Source organism: Corvus kubaryi, unplaced genomic scaffold (genome assembly GCF_017639235.1).
Source record: "Corvus kubaryi isolate FWS band 111438036 unplaced genomic scaffold, C.kubaryi_AGA036_p1.0 37301, whole genome shotgun sequence".
Classification (NCBI taxonomy): domain Eukaryota; kingdom Metazoa; phylum Chordata; class Aves; order Passeriformes; family Corvidae; genus Corvus; species Corvus kubaryi.
In genome coordinates, this window is record NW_024581094.1 from 573372 (window position 1) to 592789 (window position 19418).

At 63.7% G+C, this 19418-nt stretch overlaps 2 protein-coding genes across 6 annotated transcripts; both read left to right on the forward strand.

Annotated features, from left to right (window-relative positions):
- Positions 1 to 15403, forward strand: LOC121664515 (signal transducer and activator of transcription 5B). 5 transcript variants are annotated; one of them, XM_042027856.1, is made up of 19 exons: positions 1 to 40; positions 9702 to 9839; positions 9958 to 10114; positions 10197 to 10286; positions 10436 to 10610; positions 10685 to 10815; positions 10928 to 11079; positions 11151 to 11306; positions 11386 to 11565; positions 11701 to 11788; positions 11889 to 12011; positions 12161 to 12253; positions 12390 to 12596; positions 12755 to 12849; positions 12916 to 13046; positions 13721 to 13891; positions 14096 to 14147; positions 14365 to 14472; positions 14540 to 15403. In XM_042027856.1, the coding sequence occupies exons 2-19, from the start codon at positions 9712 to 9714 to the stop codon at positions 14664 to 14666; spliced, it is 2364 nt and encodes a 787-aa protein (XP_041883790.1). In that variant the 5' UTR covers positions 1 to 40; positions 9702 to 9711; the 3' UTR covers positions 14667 to 15403. The 5 variants fall into 5 exon arrangements, with proteins under 5 accessions (XP_041883790.1, XP_041883791.1, XP_041883792.1 ...); XM_042027857.1 differs by lacking the exon at positions 1 to 40 and adding an exon at positions 5767 to 5999; XM_042027858.1 differs by lacking the exon at positions 1 to 40 and adding an exon at positions 6155 to 6527.
- Positions 15404 to 15888: 485 nt separating this feature from the next.
- GHDC (GH3 domain containing) lies at positions 15889 to 18985 on the forward strand. Its single transcript, XM_042027862.1, has 8 exons — positions 15889 to 16140; positions 16223 to 16353; positions 16428 to 17004; positions 17260 to 17443; positions 17532 to 17603; positions 17688 to 17821; positions 17955 to 18043; positions 18145 to 18985. The coding sequence occupies exons 1-8, from the start codon at positions 15927 to 15929 to the stop codon at positions 18343 to 18345; spliced, it is 1602 nt and encodes a 533-aa protein (XP_041883796.1). The 5' UTR covers positions 15889 to 15926; the 3' UTR covers positions 18346 to 18985.
- The last annotated feature ends 433 nt before the right edge of the window (positions 18986 to 19418 follow it).

Here is a 19418-nt window from a genome sequence, read left to right on the forward strand (position 1 = left end):
CGCGGGAACAGCGGAGCCGCAGCCGCCGCCGCGGCCGCAGGTGGGCGCGGGCGCGGAGCCGCCATCGCCTCCGGGACCGGACAGGACCGGATCAGACCGGGCCAGGCGGGCCGGGACCCCGTCCGCCTTCCGCGGCAGGGCCGGGCGGGGTGCGGCGGGGCCGGGGCTCGGGGCGGTCCGGTCCGCTCCGCGCTGTGGGTGTTTCGTAACCCCGGGTGGGCGCAGCCGAGCCGGGCGCGGGCTCGGCGGGGGCCCGGCTGGGCCCGCGGGCCCCTGGGCGGGCGGAGGCGACGAGTGGGGCCGCTCCGAGGGGGCGGCGGGTACGTCCCGGGCCCGTCCTGGAGCCGCGGCGCATCCCGGGGCGGGGGCGCTCCTCGCTCGGCGGAGCGGGGCCGGTTTTCGCACGCGGGCCCCGCCGGAGCGGCGGCCGCGGAGGGCGACTCCGAGTCCCGCTCCCGGGCCGAGGGGAGGATCCGGGACAGCGCGAGGCGTCCCGTGCAGTGACGGGGGGGTCCCGCCGCAGGCAGCACACAGGACAGGGGTGGCGGGAGTGGGAGCCCCGTTGCTGTCGGTGGGACACGCGGCTCCGCGCCGCGGCGCGGGTGGGATCGGTCCCCGGCGGGAGCGGCGACACCGCGGGGACCGCAGCACCCAGTGGCCTTTCACCCAGCTCGGGCGCGGCCGGTGACTGGGAGCCCGCAGGAGCCGCGGCCACCTGTCCAGCGGGATACGGAGCTGTCAGGGCTCCGTGCCCGACCAGCCCCGGGCTCGTGCCAGGCCGGCCCCGGGCAGCTCCTGCCGAGCGGCTCCAGGGCTCCAGTGCTCCGCTCGCACCGGCACTGCTGAGCGCGCCCCGAGCTGCTGGCGCGGTGACACCGCCGATGGCACCTCTGTGGTGCCGGGCCGGGGCTGTCGGCTCGTTCAAGTCTCCGTGCGCCGTGCTGGGCACCCCGTGGCACAGGGGACAGGCGGTGACCAGCAGCAGTTTGGTCGCAGTGTCTGGGGCGCGTTGCATAGGGGAGACAGGGCTGGGCTCAGGGCAGCTACGCGTGGTTTGCCCATAGCAGGGGCATGGCACACGATGTCTCTTTGGTGCGGGTCGCTTGGTTAGAGCAGGACATTCCTGGTTGCAGGCTGTCTCACTGTGCTGGCTGCCTACGGCCCTGCAGTGCTCGTGCCTGTGCCAGAGCAGTGTGAACCCCAGCAGTGGCATGCGTGGGGGCACTTAGTGCGGGCACCATGAGGTGCTCTGCAGAGCCTGACCACTGCCGTGGGCACCGGGAACCAGCCATCCACGGTGGGAGCTCTCCCCTCTGGGTCCTGACTCCTGGCCCAGGCCCTTGTGCTCCTGAAGCCATCAGGATCGCAGCCTGACCTGATGTGGTTCCGAGGTGCTGGATGTGAGGATGGAGACTGTCTCCCTGGGTTTTAGAACAGTTCCTGGGGAGCTGCTCATTCGTGGGGCTGGAGAGGGCTGTGCCGTGTTGTGGGTGCAGCATGAGGAGGAGGAGGAGCTCTGGTGTGGGCTGAGAGGTGCCAACAGCCTATGCACGGGGGCACAGGAGAGCTGGGCTGGGAGCAGGGTGTGACAGGTGGCTGTCACCCACTCTGTGTTTTGTGGCACTTTGACAGAGCCCTGCTTCGGGGGTGCTGGGCCCCTACAGTTGCCACTAGAGCCACCTCACCAGGTCTGCTGCACCTGCCTTGTGCCAAGGCCAGTGCTTTGGGGCAGGATTAGGGGTACTGTCATCACACAGGGAGGTGCAGTTGGGGATGCTTAGCACAGGGCACACAGAGCCTCTGGAGGGACCTTCCCCTCTCGCTACAGGGGAAGTGCTGACTCCAAAGTGACTGTGAAGGGTTCACCATGGGGTTTCCCAGCTCTCTCTCGAGTGATAGCAAAACTCAGATACCCTGCTTGCAAAAAATCCCTGCTCCCTGCACTCCTCTATGCTGTGGGCGGCAAGTGGTGACTGCGTTGGGCCGAGTACAGCGAAGCGGCCTCATCAGCTGGGAAATGACTTTCTAGTTTGCAAGGAATGACTGTGAGCTAGGCTGCACTCGATGGGCTTCGTGACAGGCCTGGGGAGCCCAAGCATAGTGGGATGGCAGGCAGGGCGAGTGGAACCTCCCTGCCATCAGCATCCCCTGGGTACCTGTGCTGGAGGCTGCGTCCCTCTGCCTGCCCGGCTGCAGTGACTCTCAGTGTCCCACACACTCTGTGAGTGCTGCCCTTGGAGCAGCCTCTGCAGGGAAGCCAGGGCATGGCCAGGGTTAGGGTTAGGGTTAGGGTTAGGGTCCCCACCTTGCCAGGACAGGTCAGGACTCAGCTCTGCGGCCATGCAGGCAGCTCCAGCCTGGGAGGCTCTGCTGGCTCTGGGGCTCCGGCATGCTCCGGGAGAAGTAGCCTCGACAGCTGTAATGTTTCTGTGGCATGCCTTTCCTTTCATGGGGTGTCTATTTTGCAACCCCCAAGTGTTTTGATCCTGGGAGGAAGGGGGCGGGGGTGTTTACCCTGGCACCGCGTGGCTGGTGCAGGGATCCAAGTGGTGCTGGGCATGCCTGAATTTCACATGCAGCAACAGTTCTAGCAACATCTGCTGGCTGATAAAAGGTAGGCTGCTGCGCGCCGCTGCTCCCGCCGCGTTGGGAAACGTCGAGGGGGAGGCACACTCTGAACACGGCTTCCTGGCCGATAGGGCTGAGCTGACTTGCTGATAAAGCAGAATCCACCCATCTGGCTGCACCAGAGGGGCCAGGAACACGGGCTCCTCACAGGCGTTTCATGCCCAGTGCTTCCCTGAGTGCCAGCTCCTGCTTCCCACTGTACCAGGAATAATGTGCTGCCGGGCTAGGACAGCCACAGTGGCGTAGCTGGACCACAGCACAGTCACAACCCATTCCCAGTTCAAACAGTCACTGGTGAGTTTTGCAATCTCCATTTTCAGTGTAACTTTGTGTTATGAGCTGGTTTATAGCACAGCTCTGCTGGCAGGGAACTGGGAAAAAGGCTGGTGCTGGAGAACCACTGCCTCAAAGAGGCAGAGCAGTGTCAACCCAGCTCTGCCCACCACGTGCTGGGTGCTCATTCTGTCTGGCCTCTCATCCCTATCACTCAATGGCCCTGCAAAGCCTTTAGCAGAGGAAGAGGCTGCTCTTGCTGGCAGTTCTGAGTCCTCGCACCAGCAGGAACCGCTGTAAAATGATCTTTGTCCTCTCTGGTGTGAACACCCGACCCTGGTGCTGTTGGGCTGTGGGCCCAGGGGTGCAGCTTCTCTGGCCCTGCTTGTGGAGATGCTGCGGTGAGGCTTACGGTGCAGCTCAGGAGCAGGGCTTCTGCTGCTGCTTCAGGGGCTGCGAAGCTCATCCCACCTGGGCATGTTTGTGTGTGTATGCACGCTGTGCTTCACCTTTCTCTGGGTCTGACTGAGAATTTTGTTGCACAAACCATTGTTTTTTTTGTTGTTTTATTCTCTGTCTGACTCTATCCCTCTCCTGCCAGCATCCCTGGGTGTCTGTGTATCCCCTCTTCCAAAGGCAAGGCTTTTTCCCTCTCCATCCTGTTCCACTGACTTGGTGTGAGACCATCTCTGTGTGTGGAGCTGCTGCAGCTGCTGGGAATGAACTCTGGGAGTGCGGTGGGGGGATGTGGGAGCTGCTCTGGCATCCCTCTGGCTCTCCCTGCTCACCAGACATCCAAAAGCCTGTGCTGTGCCAGCTGGGCTGGCCCTGCAGGACAGCCATTCCAGGGGTGAGGGGGCTCCTGCACCATCTCCCTAGCCCCAAGGAGAGCTGGATCATGGTGTCGATCAGAGGGGATGGATGCAGCCAGAGCAGTGCAGTTGGTGCCTGTGCTGCCCACATCTTCCCCAGCCCACCTGGGTCCTGCCCAGCAAATCCACTCTGGCTGAGGCTGGATTAGTGCCATTGTGTGTGCTCGCTGGAGCGTGGCAGAGAAAATGAAATTGTGTCTCCAGACCCCAATCGGGACTAATTCGATGCTGAAATGAGCTTAATCCTCAGGTCCTTCACCCAGCCTGTCCCTCCTGGGCTGGCGGAGATCTGAGCAGGGATTAGCACCGAGCCAGGGGCTGTGCTGGATTTGGCCTCGGTGTAGGGGGCTTGCACAGAACCTGTGGGACCCCAGGGCTGTGCCCTCAGCGTGGCATTCCAGGGACTTGGAGTTGGTCATTATTAGCGCAGAGGGAAAATCCCTTCCTTGAGTGCCCTGGCATAGGACAGCTGCACATCCCTGCCCAGGCAAGGGCCGGAGTCTGCCCAGGCTGGGATGCTGCAAGTGGTCAGTGGCTCTGTGCCTGCCCTGGGATTCCCCCACCAAGCGAGGGGAAGCCCCAGGACCCTGAGATGTGGGAGCTGGCAACTCCCTGCTGTGCCAGTCCCAAAGCCAGTTAATTCAGCTGCTTGGCCCCAGGGAGCCAGGAGTAATTAAAGCTCTGCCCAGCCTCTCTAATCCTGTCTGGGGGTTTGTGGTGGGGGCAGCACCAGTGCTGGCAGGGACTGGGCTCCCCATGGCGGATGTCCTGCTGAGCCACACTGGACTTGTGCCCATGGGGCTGGTTGGGCGCTGGGCTCTGCCAAGCTGGCTGCACCATGTGCCCTGCACAATGCTGGTCCTGCTACATGCTCAGTGTCTGGAGGAATCCCACTGGTGCCAGGGCAGCGCCCGTATCTGGCTGTGGCTGCCCCAGGATGGCTTTTGGTGCACTGAGGTTTTCTCGAGGTTCCAGCCGTTGGATTCAAGGGATTTTGCTGGGATTTTTGCTGGGTATTTTGGTGGTTTTGGTTTGACACAGGTTTCTGGGCCTCTCTGATTGGAAGAAGAAATCTGAAGTGAGGAGAAAAACCTTTCCCAAGAGTGGCGAGTGCTGGCAGACACAGAGCCTCCCATGGCATGAGATGAGCTGTCGGCAGCCCCCAGAACTGATGCCGGCACCAGTCCCTGGCTGGGGCATCTCTGCCTGTGTGGGGCTGGTGTCCCCTCTGGGCAGCATCAGGTCATGCGTGCAGTTTCCTTGTTTCTGTAATGGTGTGAATGCTCTGTTTTTGGCTCCCAGAGTTGCTGGGACACCGGGACAGTCCTGGTGCTACTGGTTCCGGCTCTGCCTACTGGCTGTGGGGCCTGTCGGCGCTGCCCTTTGGGGGCACGTTGGATTACCAGAGCCAGCCATCCTCTTTCATGAGTGTCATGGTGCCTGGCCCCAGATGTTTCCAGCGTGGGCTGAGTGGTTCAGCTGCCTCCTCCCCGATGCTGCCAGGATGAAGCCATCAGTTGCTGCCACTTTCTGTGGGAGACAAACAAACCCCATCAAAGCACGGAGCTTCTAGAAGGAGCTCGCTCCTGTGCGGGTGGGCGCTGCCGCCTCCCAGCCAGAGCTGGAAACCACAGGCCAGTGTAAAACACGCGAGCAGCCCTGGGCCCTCTGTGCCGGCTCCACTGTCTGCCGGCGCCACCAGCCCTGGCCGCACCTCTGAGCAGGGCTGGGGGCTGCTCACCAGCACCCGGGTGTTCTCGGTGCGGGCTCTGCTCCGGGGCCGTGCGCTGGGGGTGTGAGTGAAGCTGCGGGGTGCAGGTGAGTGGTCCCATCTCCCTCCGTGCCAAACTCCTGTATGGGTGCCTGGGGTGCCATCCCTGGCTCTCAGCCAGCCACGGGGGCTCAGTGCCACTGACCTGCTGAGGACAGAGGCTGTGCCTGCTCTGGCACCGGGGAGGTGTGAGGGGCCGAGGGGGAGTGTCCCGGCCCCGCTGCCCGGCGCGCCCCGCAGCTGCCGTGGCAGAGGTGCTGCCAGCAGTCGGGGGCAGGCTGTCCCGCGCAGGCAGCTGACATTTTGGAAGGAAATAGCTGCTCTCCGCTCCTTCCTGTAGTGCGCAGCCAGCGAAACGGCCGCCCGGGAGCCCGGCTGTGCCCGCCTAGAGCCGCAGCCGGGCTGTCCTGGGGCCGGACACCAGAGCGGCGGGGGCAGAGCGGGGCCTGAGCCCGGTGAGTGCGGCCGCAGGACGGGGCACTCCCCGCCAGGCTCCGGGGGGACCCTGGCGTGAGCTGGGGCGGACACGGGGCCGCTGTGGGCGGAGGGGTGGGTGTCTGTACTGAGGTAACCGGAGCCTTTCGCTGTGCCCAGCGGCCGCTCCCGGCTGTCATTCCCACCGTGCCTGGGGCCCGTCTGGGGGCCGGACCTTGCCCCGGAGGGATCTTGCTTGGGGCCGCCCACCTTGGAGGGCTGCAGGACACCTTTCCCCCGGGCCTGCCTGTGGCAGGAGCAGCGCTGGCTGGGGCAGCACCGGAGCCCCTCGGCAGCACCACCGCCGGGTGCAGGGTCCGGCCCTGCGGCCACAAGCGAGGCCGGCTCTGACCTGGAAGCGATCGCGGGCTCCCGGAGGTGCCGAGAAACCACGTGTCCGTGTTTACTGCGGCGGGCGCAGGGCCGCTGCCGCCGGAGCCCAGCGCCGCGCCCCTGCCCCGGGAAGACACCGCTGCGGAGAGCCCCGGGCTGCGAGCACCGGGCCAAGGGCAGTGCGGGGGCCGCCGCGGCGGAGGGACTGCGTGGGTCCGGCGCGGAAGTGGGGCGGGGGGGTTACAGCCAGAGCCCTTTGCTGTTGTCCCCCCAGGCTTTTGCCTGGCCCTTGGCCCCTGCCTGGCCCTTCAGAGCATGGGTCTGGGCAAGAGGCTGCTGTCGGGGGCTGTGCCAGCACCAGGGCAGGGGTGTCCTTCTCGTCAGGAGGTCCTCGGGCTGGCTGTGTGAATGGGAGCGTCCCTCTGCTGATTGCAGTGAGCATCCCGTGCAGAGCGTGCTGCGGCCCCGGGGTAGCTGCTGCCTGTGTTTGGATTTTGCCCATGGCACGTGGGAAGGTGCTACTGTCGGCCTCACCCTGTGAGGCATTTCCCTCCTTTTGTCTGCCCACGGATGTGCTCTGGCTCTCCTGCAGCTCGGGACTTGTTGCTGGTGCCTGCTGCCACTGTGGCTGCGACCCTTCCCCAGTGTGGTCGAATCAGTCCCCTGGTTGCCCTCAGCCCCAGCGGAGCTGCCACCTCTCCCCACCCTCGTGCCCACCCTCTCCTGTGCTGCTGCCTCTGGCCTTCTGAGTGCTCCTTTCGAGTGTGTTTCTCCTGGTTTGCATTGGGCTTGGCAGTGCTTCCCCATCAGCAGTGGGCAGTGAGGCTGTAAGAGGCAGAAGCAATGACTGCTGGCATCTCCCTCCCTCCGCTCCGTCCCTGCAACGCTGGGGTCCCTCCCCACAGCTCTGGGGTCTGTCTCCTCAGCAGTGGTCCTACCCCGGGAAGCTGCCACCTGTGCTGCTTCACAGGCCATAAGTCTCCAGCTAGCATGTTGCTGTGGCTTGTCGAGTGCTGCTGGTTAACCGAGCTGCAGTGACGGGTGGGTTCCAGCTCGCTGCCAGTGAGTAAATGCAAAGTAGCCTAAACCACTACAATTATCAGCCTCTTGCAGTTGTTGGAGTGCGCACAGGGCTGGCGGCTGCCGTGCATGGCTGACCCGTGGCAGTGCTTGAGGCTGCAGTGGCCCTGCTGGGGCTGGTGGGCTGGAGGTCACACTGGGGTGGGTGAATGTCCCTGGACATGGGGGTGAATCCGGGGCTCCCATCCCTTGGGCAGCTGGTGGTGCCACCGAGGAGTGTGGTGCTGGAAAGTGATGCTGGGCATGGTCCAAGCCAGGGCAGTGGCTGCCAGCAGCAGCCAGGTGCAGGAGGCAGGGCTGCCTGGAAAGGCTGGCAGTGGCAGCTCTAGTTGTACGGTGGGACCATGGAGCTGCCGCTTGTGCTGAAACGGAGCTGCTGCCCCAGCCATGCTGAGTCTCAGGGCCAAAAGTTTGCCCATGGCAGGTGGCACTGGTCACTTGTGCTGGGGTGGTCAGGGTACCCTGCAGCCCATGGGGAGGTTTGGTTTGTACACAGGGGAGACACAGAGACAAGAATGAGGTGCCTGGAGAAATTGCATGTCCTGCTGCATTGACAATGTCCGTGGGGGTTGTGCCCAAGCCTGGTGCAAATGATGTTTTGGGACACACACAGGTGAGCTCTGCCACTGTCAGCCACTGCACAGCCCCTTGTAGAGGCGGATGTGACACTGGTGCTCCTGCTCCCAGGCTGGCACCGGCCAAATGCGGTGCCTGCTGGCTCACCACAGAGCAGCCAGAGACTCGTTGCTTAACAACATGCTGGAGTGGAGTAGGAAGTGTTTTGTCACTGTGAGATGGGAAGAGATCACCATTTTATCAACAGGCAGGGCAGTGTCTGTTTGTTCTATGTCCATGCAGATGTCCCCACAGCACTGGGTCGCTTTGTGGTACAGTGGCACTGGCATGGCCACTCTTGGCTCTGCCCCTTATCAAGCATCTGCAATTTCCAACAGCAGCGTGTCCTGCTGTCGGCCATCCCACCTTCCCTTTCCTCCTTGCCGGTGTTCTTCTGCCTCCCCAGGCCCCTCCTTGCCAGCAGCATTTCCAACTTGGTGATTTCTGTGAATGTGGAAATGTTCCTCCCTTTTATAGGGGAAAAATTCATTTTTAGCCAACTCTGGGTTATTGTTCCTCTTCCTGTTCAGGGGTGGGTGTGCCTGTCTCAGGGGCTCTGGCTGTGGCTGCTCCACTTGGACCCCCTGCCATTGTCCCCCAGCATGTGCCCCTGACCGTATGACAGCACCAGCTCTTTTGGAGCCCTGTGGGCCACTGGGTATTTCTGAGGCCAAACAAAATGCTTTGGGTAGGGGGGGAAGCACAGCCCCCACTGGCTCAGTCCCTCTGCTTGTCACCAGCCAGTGCAGTGATCAGGTCCTGGCCTGGTCACCTGGCCTTGGGACACATCCAAGGCCTCACACCCCTGCCTGGCCCCTCTGTGTGGTGCCAAATCCCAGGTGGTTTGGGTGTGAATGTATCTAAATGCTCTTTACTGCTGCCTCCTCACTCAGGGGGACCTTGAGCCCCCCAGGCCCTCCTGTGTCACTCACCATCATATCACCCCCACACTCTCAACTGCAGGTTGTTTCTCCAGCCCCCTCAAGCCCAGGGGACACACTGGATTTTAGTAGACGTGCTGTCCCATCCCCACAATCTCATCCCTGCCTGCCCCTGGGGGAGCCAAGGCTGTGTGGTGGGTGGAATCCCTGCTTGGAGCCAGAGCTGCCCCAAAACTGCTTGGGAAAGTCCGTGCGGCTCCACCAGGACATGGGGCACACAGTGGCCCTGGGACTGGGGACTCGTCAGGGACTGTGGTGCCACGTGGGCTCTTGGGGCTGGGGCTGTTTCTGCCTGTTGGCGCTGCCAGGGTGTGGGCAGGAGCGGGGTGAGCGCAGGGGGGGCCTCTGCTCTGCGTCACCCTGGATTTCTGGCCAGCCCTTCCTCCCCCTGGCCTGTTTCCTCATTTGCGTGGCCAGCAATGGCTGCGATCCCGTGGTGCAGTGAGGGGAAATGAGAACCATGTGGAGAGGCCGCGCAGCGGCACGTCCCTGGACCCGGGCACCCCCAGGGCTGTTCCTAGAAAAGAGGGGGTGACTCAGAGCCAGGGTCCCCTGCCCCCGCATGCCCTTTCTTTCAACAGCTGGAGACAGCACTGGCAGCACCAAACACTCCGGACACTCTTGCAGAGGGTGTGGGGACGGCTGGGGCCAGACCCCTTGCAGCACAGTGCCTGCCTGTCTCCCACAGGTGCCCTGACCGCGTGTCTCCTGCAGGTGCTGAGCCATGGCCGTGTGGATCCAGGCCCAGCAGCTCCAGGGTGAAGCCCTGCGGCAAATGCAGGCACTCTATGGGCAGCACTTCCCTATCGAGGTGCGGCACTACCTGTCGCAGTGGATCGAGAGCCAGGCATGGTAGGTCAGGGTGTCCTGTTCCTGGGGGGGTGCTGGGCTTGGCAGGGGCTGCCCCAGGGGTACCGGTGGGTGCTCTCCCCTGCCAGGCTGCCCTGACACCGCTCCGCTCCGCACGCAGGGACTCCATCGACCTTGACAACCCCCAGGAGAATGTGAAGGCGACACAGCTTCTGGAGGGGCTGATCCAGGAGCTGCAGAAGAAAGCAGACCACCAAGTGGGTGAGGACGGCTTCCTGCTGAAGATCAAGCTGGGGCACTACGCCACGCAGCTGCAGGCAAGTGGGGGGCTGTGGGCAGGGATGCGAGGCCAGGGGGGTCCCTGCCCTGAGCCTGGCTCAGGCAGTGCTCTCCCCACAGAACACATATGACCGATGCCCCATGGAGCTGGTGCGCTGCATCCGGCACATCCTCTACCACGAGCAGCGGCTGGTGCGGGAGGCGAACAATGTGAGTGGGGGCTGGAAGGGGTGAGGGAAGGGGTTCCACAGGGCTGGGGGGACACTCGGGGCTCTCCTCTGTGATGATGGGAGCAGCCCTGAGGCAGGGAATGGGGAGGGTGCCCTCACTGTGCTGAGTGCACCCTGTGCCCCGTGCAGAGCCCTTCCCCAACCGGGTCCCTGGTGGACGCCATGTCCCAGAAGCACCTGCAGATCAACCAGACCTTCGAGGAGCTGCGGCTCATCACACAGGACTCAGAGAATGAGCTCAAAAAGCTGCAGCAGACACAGGAATACTTCATCATCCAGTACCAGGAGAACATGCGCCTCCAAGGTGGGTGGGGGGCCGAGGGGCGTGGGCCTGGGGTGCTGACAGGACCAGCCCTAACACCATGCCGTGTCCCCCAGCCCAGTTCTCCCAGCTCTCCCAGCTGGGCCCCCAGGAGCGCATGTCGCGAGAGACGACGCTGCAGCAGAAGAAGGCATCGCTGGAGGCCTGGCTGCACCGTGAGGCCCAGACACTACAGCAGTACCGCGTGGTGAGTGGTGCCGCCTGGTTCCCCATGATGCTGTCCTCTGCTCCCCATGATGCTGTCCCCATGATGCCCTGTGACACTGTCCCTGCACCCCTGATGTTGCCCCACCTCGCAGGACCTGGCTGAGAAGCACCAGAAGACGCTGCAGCTGCTGCGCAAGCAGCAAACAACCATCCTGGATGATGAGCTGATCCAGTGGAAGCGTCGGCAGCAGCTGGCGGGGAACGGGGGCCCACCCGAGGGCACTTTGGATGTGCTGCAGACCTGGTGAGTGCCCAGTGGGGTGGGATGGGATGGGGTGCTGAGCCCCAGTATGTGCTGAGCCCTGTTCCCCCCAGGTGTGAGAAGCTGGCAGAGATCATCTGGCAGAACCGGCAGCAGATCCGCCGTGCCGAGCACCTGTGCCAGCAGCTGCCGATCCCAGGCCCAGTGGAGGAGATGCTGTCAGAGCTGAACGGCACCATCACCGACATCATCTCTGCCCTGGTCACCAGGTACAAGTTGGGCCCAGCTGGGTGGGGGGCTGGGTTGGCCCTGCCCCTCCCACCCCCCCTGATCCCCCTGTCCCTCCAGCACCTTCATCATCGAGAAGCAGCCCCCCCAGGTGCTGAAGACACAGACCAAGTTTGCAGCTACTGTGCGGCTCCTGGTGGGGGGGAAGCTGAATGTGCACATGAATCCCCCCCAAGTGAAGGCCACCATCATCAGCGAGCAGCAAGCCAAGGCCCTGCTGAAAAATGAGAGCACTCGCAAGTAATGCCGGGGGCTGGGGGTGTGTGGTGGGGGCTGCCGAGGCAGTGGGGAGCAGGGTGTGGGGGGTGAGGGGGGCTGCACTTCACACGGCTCCCAGTCCCGGTGGTCCCCTGACTCGGTGCATTCTCATGGCAGTGAGAGCAGCGGGGAGATCCTCAACAACTGCTGCGTGATGGAGTATCACCAGGCCACCGGGACGCTCAGCGCCCACTTCCGCAACATGGTGAGTGCCCCTGGTTCCCACTCCTGTCCCCTTGTGTCCCTCTGCGTTCACCCCGGTGTCCCCATCTATTCCTCCGTGCTCACCCCTTGCGTCCCTGCAGTCCCTGAAGCGGATCAAGCGCTCGGATCGCCGTGGGGCTGAGTCAGTGACAGAGGAGAAATTCACCATCCTCTTTGAGTCGCAGTTCAGTGTTGGTGGGAATGAGCTGGTCTTCCAGGTGAAGGTAAAACCACGATGTCCCTTCTGCAGGCCCTAGACGAGCTATGGGCACTCTGCCCACAGGAATGGGGCTGGGCTGGGGCTACGTGGGTGCCCATGGGTGATGCTCCCTTGGTGCCCCACAGCCCATTCCGGTCTCCTTCCTCTCGGCAGACACTGTCCCTGCCTGTGGTGGTGATTGTGCATGGGAGCCAGGACAACAACGCCACGGCCACTGTGCTTTGGGACAATGCCTTTGCCGAGCCTGTGAGTGCCAGTGGCATGTGGGGCAGGACAGGCCCCATTTGCCCTGAGAGGGTGTGGGAGTAGGGCTCAGCCTCCCAGTGGGACATGCCTGGAGGCATCAGGGAGAGCTGGTGCTGACCATGCTCTCTGCCCCCAGGGCCGTGTGCCCTTCGCTGTGCCCGACAAGGTGCAATGGCCACAGCTCTGCGAGGCGCTCAACATGAAGTTCAAGGCAGAGGTGCAGAGCAGCCGTGGGCTGACCAAGGAGAACCTGGTGTTCCTGGCACAAAAGCTCTTCAACAGCACCAGCTCCCACCTGGAGGACTACAGCAGCACCACAGTGTCCTGGTCCCAGTTCAACCGGGTAAGCGGCCTGGGCTCTGTCCGGAGCACCCCAGTGCTGGGGGACTGGATGGGACATATCCACCTGGGGGTCCCCGAGTCTCCGCTGCTGTGCCCAATATCTGTGCTGTGTAACAGAGGCTGGCGATAGGAGTGCTCACTTTCTGGGGATTTCAACAGGAAAACCTGCCTGGGAGGAATTACACCTTCTGGCAGTGGTTTGATGGGGTCATGGAGGTGCTGAAGAAGCATTTGAAGCCGCACTGGAATGACGGGTAAGAGCCGCCCTGCCCTGTGCTGCCTGGCCTGAGCCCCAAGCCCTGACGCCCTACTCTGCCTAGGGCCATCCTGGGCTTCGTCAACAAGCAGCAGGCGCACGACCTGCTCATCAACAAGCCCGACGGGACCTTTCTTCTGCGCTTCAGCGACTCGGAGATCGGTGGCATCACCATTGCCTGGAAGTTCGACTCCTGTGAGTGTGCGCCAGGCGCTGGCATCCCTGGACCGAGTATCCCTGTCCCCAGCCTGGGGCTCGGCCATCTCATGCCCATGGGGTTTTGGCGCTGCCACGGCAGGCACGCTGGAGCCATCCTCAGGAAAGAGGCGAGCGCAAGAGCCCCCAGAATGCCTTGGCTGTCCCTTGGGGAGCAGCGCTGCCCTCGCTCACTGTGGCTGTGTCAGGTCTGAACACTGGCAGCAGCGGGGAGGAGGGAGCAGGCTGAACCCTCTGACCCAGCCCTGGGGACTGATGTGGACTGTACGAAATCCAGTGACTCGGTGGTGCTCCCCAGTGCAGGGGTTTTCAGGGGTGGCCTGACCCCATGCAGGAGTCTGCTTGTTCATGAAAGCATCCTTTGGAGGGTTGTGTGGCTGAGAAGCACCATGGTGCCCCACAGAGCCCCATGGTTGGGGAACCGGCCCCTGACATGTCAGGATGAGGCCAGACCTGCCTTGGCTTCACTGTGTCTCCTACCTTATCCCATTTTCTGGCAATCTGTGCTTTATCCTCAACTGTTGCTGGGGGAGGGATGCAGTGTGGGACGTGCTGTTTGCTGCTTAATGTGACCTCGCAGCCCATGTCCAGAGCAGGGCCAGGAGCTGCTGCAAACTCTGGGAGTCACCGTGGTCCTTGCTCTTGTCTTGCAGCTGAGAGGATGTTCTGGAACCTGATGCCTTTCACCACCAGGGACTTCTCCATCCGCTCCTTGGCTGACCGCCTCGGGGATCTCAGTTACCTCATCTACGTGTTCCCCGACCGGCCCAAGGATGAGGTGTTCTCCAAGTACTACACGCCGGTTCTCTGTGAGTCCACGCCAGGTAGCGCTGTCCCTTCACCCCACCTGTGTCCCCTCCTTTGTGCATCCAGCCGGGATGGAGCTGGTGTTCTCAGCATCCCCCCACCCCGGGGCCACACCGGCCCCACAGGGGTTCTGCATCTGGCCACACGTGAGCCCCCAGCGCTGCCCGGGGTCGTGGCATGTGCTGGAGCTTGGGGCCTCAGTGCTGCCTCCTTCTCTCTAGCTAAAGCTGTGGATGGATACGTGAAGCCACAGATCAAGCAAGTGGTGCCAGAGTAAGTGTGACCCCGAAGGCAGATCCTGGGCAGTGGTTCCCATGGGTTCCCAGTGTTGAATTGGCTGGGTTGGGCGGCAGCCCAGGGCACTGAGGAGCTCAGGTCTGGTGCCACTGATGGCCACATTGGTGCTGAGCCTTGGGAGACACCTTGGCGACTTCACCCCCGGGGCACCCATCCTGTCCCGTGACAGTGCTCATGAGACCCATCCCCACAGGTTTGTCAATGCATCAGGTGATTCTGCCCCTGGAGGGGCCACCTACATGGACCAGGCACCCTCACCTGCCGTCTGCTCCCAGCCTCATTACAACATGTACACCCAGAAGTAGGTATCACACCCCCGTCCCTGTCCTGCTGCAGCTGGTCCCCCCCTCACCGCCTGCCTCCCACAGCCCCGACCCTGTGCTGGACCCCGAGGGTGATTTTGACCTGGATGACACGATTGATGTGGCGAGGCACGTGGAGGAGCTGCTGCGGCGCCCCGTGGACAGTCAGTGGATCCCCCACGCCCAGTCGTGACAGGCAGGCGCCTGGTCCCTTGCCCCTGGCCCCGGCGCTGCGGGGACTGTGCTGTGTTCGTGTCTCTGTGCCAGGGGACAGCGGGTGGGCCCTGCCCCCAGGATTTGCTCTGTGCTGCCCCGAAACACAGGCTGGCGTCCAGCTCTTTGGTGTTTATGCCCTTGTATAAACGGCAGCGGATTTGTCGCATGGTTTTCCTGTATGTTCCTTTTAAGAGGCCCAGCTTCGGCTTTCCGCTTCTGCCAGCACTGGCCCTGCAGCCCCGCATTCCCCCGTGGGGCTGCCGGGGCGGGGGCCGCCAGCCCGGCCTCAGGTTCGCTTTCGCAGTCGTCACTAAGAATGTACATGTCGCCTTCTTGTTCTCTCCCGCGGCTCTGTTCCCCGGGGTGCGTGAGGGCAGAGGGCAGAGGGGGGGTTCGGCCAGGGCTCCCCCAGCCCGTGCTGGTGCTCTGCTCCACAGTGGCAGGGTCCCTGGACCTCATCTTCTCCTTTGCCCCCAAGGATGCAGGAGCCCCTCCGGCTCCCGGCCTCGGTGTCCCCTCTGGAGCCGGTGCAGCATGAGGGTGGCAGGGTGCGAGGGCACCCAGCGAGGGCAGTCGGGTGGGCAGGGGTTTGGGGAAGCGGAGCCCTCTGCCCCTCGCCTCTCTCCTCGCCTGGGCGGGAAACTCTGGGGTCCTGGCCATGTTATTTTTCTATCACAGAGTAAATAAAGCACGGAATATTTTTGTAACACAAAAGTTCTGGGTGTCACGTGTGTCTTGGGACAGAGGCGGGGTCCTCCGGGGAGCTCCTCATCTCGGGTGCATCAGATGAATGCTGGGGCTGGGCCCAGTGTTCGGGTTCCTGTCCTGGAGGGCAAGGTCGTCGGGCCTCCGCTGGCACAAGCTGGGCGGATCTGGGGGGCTTTGTCCGGGCGGGAGGGAGCAGGGGCTGGGCTGGGGCTGAGGCCGGGGCCATATTTCCTGCCGGAAAGCAAAGTAAACCGGATCAATTGCCCTCTTTTTCCTAAGAAGGAGCTTGCTCTTGATGGCGGGATAGGGAGCGCTGGTACTCGGGGTTCAATTGCGGTTGAATTCCCTACCGAGCGGGGGGCTCCGGGGGTGCTGTGTAAAGGCGAAAATGAAAATAAAAGTAAAACGGGGAGGGGGGCGGCGCCGGGCGCGATAATTCTCCGTCATTTCTGCCGGAGGCGGAATAGCCGGGTGGGCGAGGGGTGTCCGGGGCCGGGTCCCTGTTCTGGGGCGGCGTCCACATTCCGCGATGCTGCCGGCGGTGGCGGTCGCGGCGGTGGTGGCCGTGGCCGTGGCCGTGGCCGTGGCCGTCCCCGCGCTGCGGCACCGCCTCGTCCGTTCCGCGCTGCGCCGCGCCGGGGGCCGGTACCGGCGGCGGCTGGAGGCGCTGGGCAGCGACGTGCGGCTGAGCCAGGAGCGGCGGCTGCGGCGGCTGCTGGGCACCGGCACCGGGACGGCCGGCGGTGAGCGCGGGGCTGCGGGGCGGGGGGCGGGCAGGGGGTCGGTCCCATGGTTGCCCCTCTCACCTTGTGCCTCTCCCGGCAGGCTCGGAGGAGTTCCAGGAGCGGCATCCCCTGGGGCCGCCCTGTCGGCACGGAGCGCCGCCGGATCCCGTCCCCCCGCTGCGCCTCTGGGCTCTGCTCCCCGGCTGCTGGGACACCGACCCCCGGCTGCAGGTGCGGGGAACGGAGAGCGGGGTGGGCGCGGATTCCCGCAGGGTCTGCCCTCCTGACCCTCTCCTCCCACGCAGGGGTCCCTGCTCTACCTGGATGCCCTCGGCGCCGCCTTTCCGCGGGCACTGGCCCGCCGGGGCACGGCCCTGCTGCACTGGACCCCTGGCTGTCCCCGCGCCCCGGCGGGGTGGCCGCTGCCCACCCTGTACTGCACGCCGGCCCCAGCGGGCGCCCTGCCCTCGCGGGCCGCGGCGCTGCGGGTGCAGCTGCTCTTTGCCCTGCGGCAGCGTGCGCTGCACGTGCTGGAGGCCGGGCTGGCAGCCGAGCTGCACGACGCGCTGGTGGCCCTGCGCACCGAATGGCCCCAGCTGGCCCAGGAGCTGGCGCTGGGCAGGCTGAGCCCCCAGCCCGGGCTGCCCGAGGGGGTACGGGACCAGCTGCAAGCATTGCTGACCCCTGACGCTGCCCGGGCAGCTGAGCTCCGTGCTGAGTGTGCCCGCGGCTTCGAGGGCATCGCCATGCGTCTGTGGCCACAGCTGGAGGTGGTGGTGCTGAGGACGGCCCATGGCACGGAGCGGCTCTACTGCGACTCCCTCCGCCAGGCCGACTGCCAGGGGCTGCCCTTCTACTGCCCCTTCTACCAGGTGGGAGGAGGTGAGTGTCCCCCACGCTGGGGTGTCCTCTTGGCCTGCCCTGGGTGCCCTCAGGGAGCTGCTGCCATGTGGCAGCACAGATCTCCCTGCCCCAGCAAGTGCAGGTGCATCTCTGTGCTGCGTTCCCTTCCTGCAACCTGAAAACAGCTCTGTCCTGGCACCAGCAAAATGCTTCCCCTTGGAGAGGGGTGAGGCTTGTGTGGGCAAGGATGGGGCGTCTGGGGAGCTCACGTTGGCACATGCTGCCTCTGCCCAGCCCTGCTTGGTGTAAACCTGTGGCCAGCGGAGCCAGTGACCCGATTCCTGCTGTGCCCTGACTGGGCTTTCTGCGAGTTCCTGCCCTGCCCGGCCAACAAGGAGCCACGGACGGTGCTGCTGGATGAGCTCTGGGAGGGACGCGAGTATGGGCTGGTTGTGACAGCCCAGCCAGGAGAATACAGGTGCCTCATCCCTGCTGTGTAGTCCTGGGGGGCTGCCTGCCCCAGCCCCATGCACCCATCTCCCCTCACACTCTCGCTGCGCATGCAGGTGCCGTACCGGGGAGGTGCTGAGGGTGGCCGGCTTCCACAAGCAGTGTCCCATGGTGGAACCTGTGCGCAGGTGAGGACACCCCAACCCGTCCCTCACCTGGCAGGGTCTTAACAGCAGGGTGCCAGCGACCCATGCTGTGTCCCTGCACCGCAGGGAGAGCCACACGCTGAGTGTGCGAGGCGAGAGCATCCCTGAGGAGCAGTTCTGCCAGAGCCTGTGCCGCGCCCTGAGGATGTGGCCAGGTGCTCGCCTGATTGACTACGTCTGTGTGGAGAGCAGCCTGCTGGGTGAGTTCCCCTGAGCTGTCCAAGTCCCTCCAAAAGTGTAGCTGGTGCTGCCTGGAGCTCTGCCAGCCCTCCTGTGCCCAGCAGGGCTGGGGGGGCTGCGGGCAGCTCTAACATAGTCATGGTGCTGCTGCAGGTGACTCCTCGGGGCCCTGCGCCCCCCACTACGAGGTGTTCATGGAGCTGCAGGGCCTGCGGGACCTGTCAGAGGGGCAACGCTACAAGGTGAGCAGGACGTGGGCTCTGCTCTGGGTCTGTGTGGGGTGGCTGAAGGGTACTGGTATGGCAATCTGGGACCAGCACAGGCAGCTGCCCTCTCTTTGCAGCTGGACCAGTGTCTCCAGGAAGATTTCCCTGTCTACAAATCCTTCCGCTTCAAGGGCAGCATTGGGCCCCTGCGCCTGCACCTGGTGAGGCCTGGGACCTTCACCCGGCTGCGGGAAGCACTGGGCTCCCCCCTGCCCATGCCCAGGGTCCTGCACGAAGAGCAGCTGCTGCGGCTCATCCAGGGATCAGTTGTCTCGTAGGGCAGCCCGGGGGTCCCCACAGCCCTTCCACCCTGGGGTTTGCTTGGCATGCACCCTCCAAGGAGGGGCCATGTCCCTGGGGCAGGAGGGCGTGGGGGCAAGGTGCCCAGCCCCAAGGGAATGGCTGAACAGAGCAGATGGAGACAGCTTGACTGTGATCCGTGGCAGCAGCAGGCACTGGTGGGCACCACTCAGTGCTGCCGTGGGGATGGAGCAGGAGCTTGGGAGTGTCATGGGGCAGTGGGGCCCTGCAGCTGCTGGACCCCCTTCACTCAGTGCCTTGGCAGCACCTGCAGCCACAGGGGAGTGGGTGCCTGTGCCTTTCCCAAGGGACACCTTGAGCATCACAGCCCATGGCTGAGGCAGAGGGCACAATGGAAACCTCTGTGGGAGCAGGAGGAGCAGAAGAGCCTTGGCTCATCACTGCGCTGAGCACTGGGGCCCTGTGGCATTTTGTCCCCTGGCAGGGACACTGCGGGCAGGGCTCAGGTGGCTGGTGGTGGCAGGTGCCACAGAGCAGCCCCAGCCAGGCTCCAGTGCATGTCCACTGGTTTAAGAATAAGCTCTACCGAGGGCTGCTTTTAATGTTTTAAAAACCAAATGCAAAATAAAAGAGGATTATCTCTTAAAAATAAATAAAGGACCGCACTCTGGGATCGATTCTTTAGACTATTATTTTTAATCCTCATTAAAGAGATTGCTCAGGCAATCTGACTGCTCTGGGGGCTGAGGAGTTGCTGCTATTCTCGGGGGTCCTGGGGAAGGGGCAGCCATGAATATTTAACCAGCTCGGGGGCTGCCACACTCTGGGGGCACCAGGCTCTTTGTGCCTTTGAGGCACAGTTGTACCATCGGGAGGGACTGGTCATTTCCCCTCCTGCTCATTAAGGGTTATTTCAAGGGCTGGCGAGGGCATGTGGGGCACCTGCTGTGCCGCAGCTGCTGCTGGGGGGCAGCCGGGCCGTGGGCCGGAGATGATGTCTTGAACAAGGCTCACACAAAGCAAAGCATCCCCTGGCACAGCCGAGATCCCCGCCAGGGATGAACCTGGCTGAGGCCTGCTCCCCCATCCC